The 14,289-nt window shown below is 42.7% G+C and overlaps 1 protein-coding gene across 2 annotated transcripts in view; it reads left to right on the top strand.

The window, feature by feature from the left end:
• Positions 1–3,553: 3,553 nt before the first annotated feature.
• Positions 3,554–14,289, top strand: part of dock4b (dedicator of cytokinesis 4b) — a 143,726-nt gene continuing 132,990 nt past the window's right edge. For both annotated transcript variants that reach the window (XM_080886475.1, XM_080886474.1), the window contains exon 1: positions 3,554–3,761. In XM_080886475.1, coding sequence (XP_080742601.1) covers positions 3,725–3,761 — 37 coding nt within the window. In that variant the 5' untranslated portion in view covers positions 3,554–3,724. The remainder of the gene's footprint in view (positions 3,762–14,289) is intronic.

The following is a 14,289-nucleotide window of genomic DNA, read 5'->3' as shown; positions in this document are numbered from 1 at the left end:
TGAAGTGAAGGCCCAGCGGAGAGGAGGGGTAAAAAAGCTGCACTGATGTGCTGCTGTCATCCAAAGACATGTGGGGCTGGAGATGCTGTTTTATCACTCATGTTGTTCAGATTGAGACTCAAGAATGGTGTCAGTTATATGGAAAACTCTTCTTTCAGTGAGGGTCTTGGCTCAAATGAGGCTGTTCCACCACTTGTCAGCAACTACTGGATAGTTTGTCATGGCATTTTTTTATAGACTGCCATGGTCCTGAGAGCAGGAATACCACTATCTTTAGTAATACTCGGTTTTACTGATGCTTCATCTACTATCACTATATGGCTAATGTTTATGAAATTTAATTAAATGGCCCAACTACTGATTGAAATTAGCAATTGGATTAATTTAGTTATTTAATTATTTTGCACACATGTGACCAAACCTTTCCACCAAATCCAATCATCAGGTTTTAATTTATTTAAGCTTAAGACCAAATATATCAGCTAAATGTTAGCATGTTAGCATTGTTTGCATTTGTTATATCACCAGTATCACGTTAGCATGCTAATGTTCATCACAAAATTGCTACTATGGCTTGAGTCCTGTCTTCCTCCTATCGCCCACATCTGGTCATTGCAGATAGCTGCCCCTTCCTAAGCCTGGTTCTGCTAGAGGCTTAACAGGAAAGTTAACAGGAAACAGGAAAGTTTTTTTTATTCCACTGTCGCCAAGTGCTTGCTCAAAGGGGGCAGTTTGATTGTTGGGGGTCTTCTTTGTATTACAGTAGTGCCTTTACCTTATAGCATAATGTACTTTGAGACGACTACTGTTGTGAGTTGACGCCATATATAGATAAGTCCTAAATCACAAAGTGTTCACCAGCAATGGGCTCTTAGAATAGAATAGAATAGAATAGAATAGAATTCAACTTTATTGTCATTGCACATGCACAGGTACAGGGCAACGAAATGCAGTTTGCATCCATCCATCCTTCATGCCCAATTAAGGAACGTAGTGTTTTTTTACTTTATTTTCAATGATTGGTTGGTTTAGGTACCTAAACAACTTGGTAATAATCAGGAAAAAAATCATGGTTTGTGTTATAATGAATGCTATTTATTCCTGCTGTACTATTTATGTTTTATTCTGCCACAGTTGCTGTGGAGCACCCACAATTTTGTTGTACGTGTGCAATGACAATAAAGGGCTAATCTTCTTCTTCTGCTTCTACAGCATTTATCCTCACCACTGACACTTCTGGTTATTAACATTTAACGCCAAAGGTTTATGTTATATCTCAAGGGTGAAATGGGTTTCATATGTGGGGTGCGTACAGTGTTTAAGACAGTGCATATCTGTGTGTACATTCATGTACATATGCATCAGATGTTTATGTATTTAAGTGAATATTACTGAGCTGTTATGGACAAATTATAACCTAAGACATTATTGCACAGACAGTATAAGAAGAGCAAATGAGAGCTACACTAAATGTTCCCATACAGCAAATGTGCTGTGTAAGCAAATGAATTAAGGCCAATATTTCTATATATAGAAGTAAAATATTGAGGAATGAAGGGGGGCCTCAGTCCTATTAACGTCAAGTTGCAAATGGTTGGCAAAAAGAGAAAGGTATATGTTTTACAGAAACACTGACTAATAAAAGTCTATTTTTTTTTTTTTATTTCAATCAGTTCCTATTTGGTTGCTTGTTGTCCACGTTATGTTTTCCTTTTGTCTTGTCATATTTTTAACTGTTATCACAACACTGGCAAAGGTGCACGAGTTTGAGTATTGCTTCAGTGATGTAGAATATAGTCCATTTTCCACTACATAAAAAAGCACACACTAGCTCCAGTGTCCTGTCCTCTCAGGGGGGTGAATCCATGGGGTCCTCCACGGCTTATGATTTATTCATATATGGAGTAACATTCCAACAGTCTCCCTACAAAACCTTTCTTATACCCACAGCCCCCCAACTCTCCATTCAGAAATATACTAGAGTATAGGCATAAAGCACTGCAATGTGGAAAATTAATCCAGGTTTATTGGCATTTATGTTAGATGCTGTATGTGAGAGCAAAAGGCCAAGCAAAAAAAGGGAGTGCACCGGATCATGGTAAAAACAGTAGCCGAATTTCACCTCCAAAGCCAGCACCGAGCCTCAGGTTGCTTGCTTTTCCACAGCACATCCATTCATAATTTACCATATAACCTACAAAGGTGGATGGGTACGTGGACGTGCAAAGTAGTGGTGAGACAAGGAGGGGAGAGAAGCACATTTGACACTTCAAAGCATTTTAATGCACCGTTTGCAGCATGAGAAATGAACGTGCATTAGAATGGCTTTTTTAAAAAAGTCCTTTGTACTCGAACACAACGCAAGCTGACACAACACAGGCAGGTGATTAGTCCAGAATAAAAGAAAAGGGAAAGCAGTGTGTGAGATGAGCATGGGTCTCATAAAAACAGACACTCACACTGACTGACACATACACATACACTCCTCTTTTCTCTCATGCATGTTGAACTCTTTCTTTTTGGCAGTGGAACTCCCTCCAGTTTTGCGCTTCCTCCTCAAAGACTCTCATGTATTTTTCATGCAGTAGAAGCCTCGTGTGTCCGGGAGGGCTCTCCACTGTTGCAAGGTCATGTTCTACACCAATATCCTGATATTATTGGTCTGTAATGTCTCCATGGATGACTGTAAATCAGTGCTTACATGTCTTGACGCTCTGGCGACCGTCATGGCTACCCTGAAATAAAACTAAACCTACATCTTTCCAGCTAATACTCACCAGAAAGTCCCAAAAACAGAATAATACCGTCATGTGTCGAAGATGCTGTAGATAAAGGGACCTTCACTGACGTCGCTGGGTACCTACTACAAGTCCCACAATGCGTCACTCGGCTTTTTCGCTTTGCTGGCGATGTTGTTGCGTTCAGGTACTACTCGGGGGTTTTCTCGTTAGACATTTAAATCTCAGCCCCCACATAATAACTAGTAGATGGAATGAATCCTCAACTTAGTGTGTGTGTGTGTGTGTGTGTGGTGGGGGCTCAGGGAAACATATTTAAATGATATTATGTGTAGGCTAACAGCCCTGAAGTAATATTTTAAAAAACTAACAGTTTGTATTGTCTATGAAAAATAAGCTAACATTACTCCTACTGCTTTTTATGCTAGTTGGTAACCGTAGCTCGTTGAGTCGTCATTTTTTAACTATAAAACAAACTAATGTTAAAACAAGTTAACAGTGCCACATACTTAGCAATGAATGTGTTATTGCTCTGTTAGTAGGATTGACAAATAACTAGCTCCAACCCCGATTGAACCCATTGCCGTGACAGTTTTGAACAGGGCATTGGGCTACAAATACAGCCTGCTAAAGCTTAATCATTCTAAAAAGTATGAAAATGCTGGTATTTAAATACGAACAGCGTTCATTTTCTCCAAATCTTCCGACCATAACAAACAATAATTTCGCAGGGGGCTCCAAAGTGCTCTGACCTCTCCGGGTGTCACATTTCCCACAGAACCTAAAGGCAACGCGTCTCCGTACCACTACGAGCAGCAGCGGCAGCAGCAGCAGCGGCGGCTGAGGCGCTTTCTCTTGCTGTAACCTAAACAATGACTCCTACTACAGAGCGGAGGAAAGCACGCCAGTAGAATGCGTTACACGGAACCCAAACCTTGCTTTTCGCTGCTATTCCGACCACTCACTTAAACTTACCGACAGTAAACATGTGGATACCTACAGAACACGAGAAATACGGCGTCGGTAAGTTTAATTTGCCTTCATATTCCTCTAAAAAAATAAACTGCTTTCACTCGCGTTCAGCTGTAAGGGCATGTGTTAATGTGCGCACGGGAGGTGGTGAAGTGGCTGTACTTGGATGCTGATTCCCGGCGCAGTTAGAGACCGAATGACTGTGTTTTTATCACGAGGCGAGCGCTCTCTTTCAAACAACCCAGTGATGGGAGCTTGGATTTCATCTCACTGCCACATTGCAAAGCATAAGGTTGCCCGCTTCACCCCCTCCTCTTCTTCCCCCTCCTCCTTCTCCTCCTGATTTGCCAAATGCCACATTTTTGATATTTTTAAGTCTTGCTCGCGCTTTGCCCTATTTTCCCATTTTCATTATGAGGATGTGAACTGGCGAGCTATTTTGACTTCACTACTGCTGTGTGTTCGCTCAGGCTCTGTCTGTTTCAGTGGTGGTGGTGGGGGGAATCAGCTGCTTCACAGCCAGTCGCTATATGTCTGTCTGTGTGTGCTTTGCCCAGCATCTAGAAATTCTTCGAAAGAAAGCCGAACGGGGGGTTAAAATTATTGTTATTATTATTGTTGATGCTTTTTCTACCACGGAGATTGTCCCAGACCTTGAGAAGTCCTGGAAATGTGTGCAGCCTGTCGTACAGTGCGCATTGTTCAGACTGTCGGAGGGGGGGCTCTTGGATCAAACAGTGAAGTGAGACAAACAAGCGACAGCAAAGCAAACGAAGCCAAATGTGGCAAAGGAAAGAAAACCCCACACAGACTTTTCCCTGTTGGTGTGGCAGGAATTTTCGTCTTGTGCCTGGATTCAGACGCAAAAAGAAAAAAAAAATCCAGAGGGTGAGGGTGGTGGTGGGGCATCTTATTGAGATGCGGCCGCTGAGAGGCGGCTTAAATGTCTCATAATAATATTCCCTAGAGATATTGTACTGTCCTCTGTGTGTGTGTGTTGCTCTGGTTGAGTCTGTGTAAAAGGGAGCCAACGATCATTTGAGCTTTTTTTTTTTTTTTTTTTTTTTACAACTAAAGCAAGCCAACCCATTCAAAGTAATAAAACTGTGATCTGTTAAGCACAGGTACTCAGTGTGTTCATATCATGCCTTCTTTCCTTGGTTCTCAATGTTGTCTGAGGTGTTCAGAAATCCCACTGTGGGTGCTATGGGTGCTTTTTGCCACCTGGACTTGAAATCAGTGAAGCACAGCGAACCAGAAACTGGCCTTTGACCTCTCCATGTCACACGTTTGTGATCTGGTCACCTGAGTGCTCTACTAGTTTCCCTTCCCTGCCCTCATAAGTGCTAAATATCTGACCTTCCTCATTCTGCAGTTATATTGTAATGTGTTTAATCACGTGCAGGGTAGAGTGTCCAGAACCATTAGCCTGCATCATTTTATTTTTTTTAAACTTTTTTATACCACATAATAGATTTATTCCATTTAGCTACTTAAACCCATTCCATGCTGTCAAAGTTCACTTGGCTGGATAAATGGAGGGCATTTATTTTGAAAGCTAAATACTCACTATTGTATTGTCCCTCCGCTGCTAGAGGGCATCCTGTTAATTGGATTAAGGTTTTTGATCCCCCCCCCCCCCCCCACCCACCCACACACACCCTCCCTCTTCCTCGATAACTCCCAATAAGACCCCATTAATTGGCTGAGATTTATTTTCTAAAACTTGTTTTGGCAGAGGCACTCTTCTGTGTGGCCTGATCCTTTTCAAGGAAGGAACTGTGCTGATTTCCTGTTGTGAAATTCAGGTTTGAAGAGCCAGACACACACGCACACAAGAAAGGTTGACACAGATTGCTTTTAGTTATGATAATTGCAGCTTCAGCAGGTTAAGCGGTCGCAGTCAGAGATTCGGGCAGGTTGATTTGTTTTTAGTCTCTCTATTGATCCGCTCGAACCAACAGAATGAGTGATATCCCCTCCAGACACTCACAGACTTTAGAGAAACTATTGAGCAACAAAGAGGGGGTTTAAAAGAGGTTTTTCCTTGCATTGTTGGAAGGAAATATGTGTTTATATTGGTTCACAACTGTCACAGTCAAAGGTGGGATGGAAGGCTGACCTTTTATAGGGATGGTGACAGGAATAGCTGCGTAACAAAAGAGAAAGATATAGAAGAAAGAACTTTGCTTACAGGCGCATACTGGGTGTGAATGTTGGGGGTGTTAGATAGGGTTGCCACACTATGAGAATTTCACTTTCTGTAACATATAGTGACCCTTAGAGGAGTGAAAGAAGAAGGGCGGCTGTTTTCCTTTATTTCCAGCTCCGTATTTTTATTCTTGGAGTCTACTGGAGAAGCCTTTTGTGACTGACAACTCAGAGTAATTCTTATTTACTTTCCTCTGGGCCTTGCTGCAGTGAATCCATTGCCTGGGTAAAAAAGCTCCCTTCTCCCTCCTGTTAAACCAGCATTCTTCTGATTGGTTTCCTTCTGTAAAAACAAGTGTTTTAACAACAGGTGGGTGGGGCTTTTGTGCTAACAGAGCTGCGTGGGTGATGTGACCATATTAGGGAAATCCTCTCTCGTTGACCTCATATAGAGAAAAGAGTGGAAAAAAACTGTCTGAGGAGCTGAGGCATTTCTAAGGCTTTTAGACTATATATACTTCTTGTAGCTTAGTGTCTTTGCTGCATTGTTTTTACAAATAACAGAGAATATATGAAATCAGCTGGTCTTCACATCGATCACTTATTTTGCGGGGCAAAAGGATAACTTGATGCTTATCTTACGGCAAAATAGCCTCATTTGTGAAGTGGCCATTGATGCCCACCTGGAATCACTGTCCAAATTATTCATGCCAGGAGGAACATCTGGTGCTTTACACAGGTCTTCCCAAAACACTGCCTGAAGTGCCATTGCTCTAAGTCGCACCTCACTAGGATTAACGTCATGTTTTCACATCTGGTCTTTGTTTTCAACCACACTCCCCTAGCACCTTTCTTGAACACTGTTGCTGTTGGAATTGCTGTGATATCTCGATATCTAAACAGGAAGGTCCCTGCGTTAGGCATTTTTTAATGCGACCTCCTCCTCCAAGTGCTTTCAGTGAACATTTTCTCCCCGTTTGACAGGGTAGGCTGGCTAACTAAAAGGGCTCGGAATTCCTTGGATCTTTGTGGGAAGATTTGATCTCGGGCCAAATTGAGATGAGATCAGAATGTCTCGCCATCTAATTGGAAGGTTGACGCTTTTGATGTCGATTTGCCTTACAAGCTGAGCGGGGCCCGGGGAAGATGGGGGGACACTGCCGTTCATGAAATATGAATGGACTCTCGGCGAGTTGATGTTAAGGTGCCCATTAGCCCACCAGCGGGATGATTACTGGTTTTTAACCTGAAGCTAGAAGGTTGGAAGATTGATGAGACGATGTTAATGTATGATTTCTAAATGGACTTGCTGGGGCTGGGATGGGGAAACACTAAACTGAACAAAGAGGAAAAATCTCTTTATATATGGAAGTCAGAGATCTCAGCACAGAGATGGCACAGGTTCCTGGTAAACAGGATGAGATTGCCATTGAAAGAAATAAGAGGTGGTGTGACATTATGGCGTTGATTTAAGCTAAACCGAATATTTGATGACAGACTTACCCGAGGAAGTCTGTCCGACGCTCCATAAGCAGATGAAGAGTAATCTGTCACGAATGCCGCCCAGGACAAACACACTTTGACTCAGTCGCTGAATAGACAGAGCGAGGGAAAGAGAGAGCACTGGAGGCTGCATTGTGTCATGTTTAGCGAGAGCAGACGTCATGTTAATTCTCAGACAGAGTGAGGCCTTTCTCCTCATTAAGGCCCTCTGATACAACCAATCAAGCGTGTCATTGCTCATCACAATTTGGATACATAATTAAACCATTTTAACGAGCTGCTTCGGATCTGTTTGTGCAAGTTGAATTCTCTACCAGAGGTTGATTGGCGAAGCTCGATTTAGCGTGCATCCTTTGTTTGAGTGCTGTGGCACAAAAACAGCCAGGAGATGCAGAGAGAAAGGCGCAGTGATCTGATTGAATGTTTCTGCTCGAGGCCCAGCTGAGATGGAGGGGCGACGCTGGGCCTGGGGGGTTTTCCTCTCCCGTGGCTGACATCGCTTGTTTCCTCCCTCGGGAGGATGTTGCTGTAGTTGATTGGGGTGGTTGGAGGAGGTGCGGTGTGAAGCGATGGGTGGTTGAGGGCGCTGGCGCGTGTCAGGGGTGGACTCATTGTCGGAGCGGCCGGGATGCCCTGTTACCCCCAGATTCAACACCCTCCCATCACCACAAGGGGATTAGCAGGTTGTTTTGGAGGGGGCCCTGAGGCCCATTCCACCATTATACCCATGATTTCTTAATGCAAGCAAGCCCCAGGGCGATGTATGGGTGACGGTGGGGGGAGGTGTAAGCCAACCAGCTTGTAATTGCTTGCTTGCCCGCTGCCTCGCCTCCATCTGCAGAGATAGCACCCCTTCCCCTGTAAACACACAAATTTGCACACGTACTCGTCCAAGACAATCATTTAGCACATGAGGAGACCATGGGAGGCTCCCTAGTGATTTGAACATATGTACAAAATAAAACAAAAAGAGTTAAAAATCCAGACACAATCTGTTCTCTGGTGTGCACGATGCAAAGGGTAAATAAATCTACATGGACATGTGGCGCATGACGGAATCAATGAGCTTTTTATTCATCACCAATCTGGGAGCCCATCGGCTATCGTCTAATGAGTTAGCCTCTGGGGACAACCGCCAGCATTTCAGGGCTTCCAGTGTAGCGAGGACATTTACGGTTAACAGATATCTAGGCCATGACTTCCACCATACTGTGGTCAGAAGTTGCTAAAATGTGACTGATCAGTACTGTTCACACTGCAGGCAGAAACCAGACAGCTTCCGGTAACAAAATCATCTCCTATACCAGCAGATTGCACATATTTGAATGCAGATTTATGCATACAGAGACGGAAAAAGAAATCCTCACCTATTTACCTAGATAATAGCCACTGTAACACAAACATAGACCAGGATGTGAGAAATGCCACCACTGATTCTTCCTGTGTATTTTTCAATTAAACCTTGCTGTATTTGTAATGGAGTCCCCATTAAACCACAAAGCAGTCTTTTTGTTTCTACTCTGCAACGCCGAACACAGGAAACAGAGACGTTTCTTTGATCTCTGTTCTGTGTTCTAGAAGTGACAAGATTTTACCTCCTTTTGGCTTTTCTTCATCATACACACAGAGTGGGGGAGATACTCTTGCGAATCCCACTGGTGTGGGTGACAAGCCAGTGTGCTGTAATTGTCCATATCCATGTACAGTGATGAGAGAGGTAGCTGAAGGAGGTGGTGGTGGTGGTGGTGGGGTAGCTCTCATGGATTTCCACTCCACTGACAGTCTGGGATACTTAAAGGGATGATGCTTCTAAAGAGATGATGCTTTTGCTTAGAGGTGGTCAAGCGATTTCTTTTTAACCAGAGCACACATGGTCATCATAATGGCTATTACTTATACTGGCACTTAATTCATCAACTTGTCTGTGGACTAATATTCTTTATACTATAATATAATAATGCAGTAATAATGTAAAATTGTCTACATCTTTCTCTTACAATTGATTTATGTTGACTGTTTTCTTCACCCCATTTAGATATATGGTAACAGTGCTTGTCTTTGACTACTTGTGTGATATTTGAAATGCAAAAAATCAGACATCTGTCAAGTAAAAACAACATCTGCTAATAGATTTTCTTTGTTTTAGAAGAAGCTATTATTATTATTATTATTATTGTATTAAGATAAAAGCATCACGGTTGGCTGGGAAATACTCTGCCTTTCCAGCAGGCCTGATGCGGTTCTCCTTCCTTGATATCAATTCGTGATCCCTGTGTGAGTGAGGTTAATAGGATATGTCCTATTAGAAATTCAGCAGCCTAACTGATCAGCAGCCCTCCTGCAGGAGAGGCAACATGGGGAGGGTGTGTGTGTTTGTATCATCTGTGTGGGCTGAGGCGGAAAAAAAAAAAAGACTGACATACCATTTTCATAAACGAAGGGTGTCGGCTTGTGACAATCATAGTGATTGGCAGGTGAGAAGAGCTGTTTATGCATCAAAAGACACTCGTTTTATTTTTATTTTTTTTAATGCTCATTTGCTGCAGAAAAAGCATCGCCTGGACTTGACTAGCATGAGCAATCTGTGTCCTGTGGCTGTAATCCAGGCTTGCATGTATTGACTGTAAAGGAAGTGTACATTGATTTGTGAGTGTTAGTGTGGCCGCCCCGACGCATTATAATGCCCACAAGGCTTCCGTTTTCAAATAAACCTTGGGTAACTGGTAGCTGCTTGTGCTGCCCCTCAAGTTACTAAAAACCACTCGCTTTATTATTAATGCGTTAATAAAATTGCAGGCGCGGTCTGCCCGGGTTAAATCTCATATCTTTAAATGTGTTATTGATCGCTAATAAAGTGTCATGGTATGCTTAAAGGACTTTAGAAAAACAGAGCTAATGGGTGTGGGTTGCTGTCTTTACTTATACCCTGTTAATTATCCAGTGGGTAGGTGGGTGGGTGTGTGTGTCTCGTAGGTGTACAGCCACAGGAGGGTCACACAGAGTGTTTTGGTCCAGTACTCATTTTCCCAAGTCTGCCCCTTTTTTTTCTCTATTTGCTTTACTTTGGAATGGCGTCTGGTAGAGTTGTTTTTGGACTTGCGAGTTGCTGTCATCACTTGGATAAAATAATGAAATTAAATGATTTAAAAAGAGCTATTTTGTATTACTATTGAGCTGCAGTATATTACAGATGGAATAACACAAGGACTGATGAACCGTCCAGCTTAGGTTGTCAAGGACACTATTAGGAGTTTATCAGCACAGCGTCCGTCAGGATTAGTGTTGTGGAGTGAGACAGTGACGGGGAGGTGAAAGGTCTTCAGGCTGAAAGCTGTTGAACGTCATTACATGACCTTGACTGGGCGTTCATGCGCACTTCCCAAACCTCGCTGGGTTTATCTGTCCCCTCTCTCGCTCCTCTTGCCATTTTCTTGTATTGCCTTAATTAAATGGAAGTGCTTCTGGGTGTCTGTCTGTATTGAATTGAAGTCGTTTCAATGCCTATTTTCCCTCTTTGTATCTATTTCTCTGTTGCCATCCCTGCAGTCTCCTGCTCATTCCTGCAGAGTGAGTTGTTTTCAGAGACAGCAGATTGCGCCGCGATGACCCTTATCTCATTTTCTGCTTCTTTTTTTTTTTTTTTTAACTTGCTCACTCATTCCTTTGCAGTCTGGCTTCCTTTTTTCTCTCACTTCACTCTGTCTATTTCACCTTTATCTCTCTTCCATATGAATCCGCTCTCGCCTGTCCCAGATATCGCCAGCTACTGTGTGCTCCTCTGTGCTCCTCTGTGTCTTGTACATTTGGTGTTACATACATATTTGTGGGCTTATGTGTGTAATTTTTCGTATGGAGCTTTGTGTTTGTTGGTGCATGGTTGCAGCAGCCGCCTCTGTGGACTGGAACTCTGAATATGATAAATCAGTATGAGTGTCCCTCAGGCTTTGCAGTAGAGCGGATGCTACGGCGGATGCTACACATCTTTTGTGGTGCTACATGCTTGTCTCTCCATCAAATCCTCTTAAACATGTTCCCCGTTCATCGAAGCGTAAAAAGAAAAGCATTGAAAAGGCTGCAAACTGCTCTTTTTGAAGTTGTCAAAGCAAAATGTACAAATCTTTATGGTTGCACTTGTAGAGAGATCAAAGGACATTACCCCGATTGATGGCTGCTGCTGTGCATATAAACTTATCAGGTGACTGCTCGCTAAATCCCTCACCTCATCAGCGGTTGCCCTAACATAGCAACTGTAGCTAGGCACAGCAGACCTGTCAATCTTTGGATTGCTTTAACATGTAACTTAGTAGTTCAGTGGGTGGCTTTTTTATGTCTTGTCTTTACAAAAGGACAACAGTTTTAAAAAAAAAAATATGTAGGCAATGGATCTCGGGGAACTTTATAGTTTAGCAGCTCCATCTAAATGTGTTACAGAATTCACAGTGCAGATTCACAGTATGAAAGTGCTAATTAAAGAGGCCCGATTCTAGCCACACAGGAAGACACATTCATGTGTAATGAAATTCTAACCCAAATTTCTTCTGTAGACCTTTTATTTTGGTAGCACAAATACACAGACATTAATAAACATCTGACATGAGCTTTTCTCAGAGGACGTAGCAAAAAAAAAAAAGTGAGCTTATTTAATACGCATGTTGCATACCCCCCAGATTCAGGACGAATCTCTGCCCGAGTTCATTCTGAGTGTAATGTATTTACAGTAGCAGGTAGACAGATGGTAAGTTCATGTTTCCCTGACTTTGGTTTCTGTCCCATTAAGCCTGTTCTCTTTATGTCCTTGGTACCTGTTCCTGTTTTTGTTTTTTTTTGTTTGTTCTTTGGGGGGGGGGGGGGGGGGGCTTATATTTAGTGTACATGCTTCAGTTTCATGGTTGGCCATGAAAATGCACACCTACTCCCAAGTAAGGTCATACCAGCAGTGCATATTGGCTGTGGGGTCAAGAGCTGTGGCAGTGGCATTGATCAGTATAGAGCCCTCTGTGCCCTCTGTGAGATTGAACTGCTTTCCCCTCATCGCCGTTCCCTCCTCTGTCTTTGGAAAGATCACACTGGGAGGATCAGCTGCTGCTGTCACTGATTTCTGGCCAGCCCTCTCCGACTTCACTTTCTCTTAGATGTCTCATTAACCTGCTCAATGTATCTGTTTGTGCTGGTGTTGGGTGTGTGCGCACACCCTTCTCAGGTTGAATCAGTGCATGTACAGATTCTACGTTTGCTCTTTGTCCCCTTTGAAGGTGGTGTGTGTGTGTGTGTGCGTGCAAGCAGTCTGTTTCTTGCTCTGGGTGCGCCGTCAAGATGACGGCCCGGCTCGCCTGTGCATGTCAACCTGCTGCATGCGACGCGCTGGCTGGCCGCCCGTCCGTCCTCATCACCTCTACTCTATCAGCTCACTTCCTCTCCCTCTGCTTGAACACAGAAAAGCTACTTTTAATGTCAGGTTAACTTTCTAAAGGGCTTTTCATTGCAGCCCATCGACGCTCATTTACCCACTTTTTTTTTTTTTTTGTCAGTTTGAAGACTCAAGTGTTTGAGTTGATTGCAATTGATTTTTTTTCTTCATTTTCCAGCACAGTTCTCTTTAGCTGATTGAAATAACTTCATTCTATCGAAGCAGAAGGTGGATATTGTATTTCGGGAATGGTTTTTCAGCCAGAAAGATGTCAAAGAAGAAAACTCCTTACTCTCCGAGGGGTTGCGAGTTTGAAATGAGATAAACTCCAGCTCTCGGTGACAAAGCTACCAAAAAACAGGATTATTTCAGAAGTGACTAGTTCTTCTGAATTCCAAAATTAATTGTGTGGGTGTTGTAGAGTGTTATTGCCTCAGAGGGTCTGTTTAATTCATCAGGTTGACTAAACTACCAACTGCGACCCAGTTCACTTTTCTTTTCTGTCTCTTCTTTTCAGTCCTCTTCAGGGACTGTTACTATTTGGAGTGTTTATCCAGCTAAGAGGAAAGCCTTCAAACCACGCTGAAGGAGAAAATGTGTTTTCGGTTAAACACTCGTTTTGAATTAATAAACCCCTCCCCCTAAAAAAACCCAAACAACCAAAAAACCAAAAACAAACAAACCCCCAAAAACATTAGAACTACTGGATCATTTGAAGTTTTTTTTTTCAGTCTGGGGGGAGAAGACCAAGAGTCTTCATTCTTCCTGCCTCTCATCATTGATTGAATGAGGCCTTTTCAGTATTCCTCCAGCAGCACTGAAGATTGGCATTGTGGTGCATTGTAGGATTGATCTGCTTTCCTTGTGTTCCTTTTCTGGAAGTTACATAGAGGATTCCTTCTCTTGATTCATTCGGCTGAGTTTTTCTTCTCCCGTTATTTAAGCAAGACCTGAAGGGGGCATTTGATGTCCTTTAAGTTAAGTTAGTAGTTTTGAAATTGGCTTGCTGGAAGCAGAGAAGATGGATACAGACTAATTCTCCCAATAGTGTATGCATTTTGAGCCATATTAAAGAAGAAAGTGTGACGTGTTGGTAATCATTTAGTCGGTTAATAGGATTGATGCCATTCTAATTAATTGACTTAGCTTGGCATAAAGACAGGAAAGGTACCAAAATCTGCCCACCAGCAGATCTAAAGCTCTGTAAGGAAAAGCTCACATGTTGTTTCCTCTTGCTCTCAATCATTATTGTGAGATTAAGTCCAGCCAAAGACGCAATCATGTGAATTCCCTTCTTAAAGCCTTATTTTTCGTAAGTTGATAAATTCCTCTTTTGTAATTTCCTAAAGTAACACACCTCCACGTCCAGTTAGAGCCCCTCTGGTAAAAACAGCATGCAGAGATCTGTGAGCTGAAAGAATCCTGAATATCCGTGTTCCCAGCACACAGAATCCAATCTTCTGTTTTTTAATAGTCGTAACTGTGTAACACTGGGAAACTTTAGGCCTGTTGTCTTGT

This window comes from Rhamphochromis sp. 'chilingali' (genome assembly GCF_963969265.1).
Source record: "Rhamphochromis sp. 'chilingali' genome assembly, chromosome: 7".
Taxonomy (NCBI): Eukaryota; Metazoa; Chordata; class Actinopteri; order Cichliformes; family Cichlidae; genus Rhamphochromis; species Rhamphochromis sp. 'chilingali'.
This window is presented reverse-complemented; position numbering and strand designations above follow the sequence as displayed.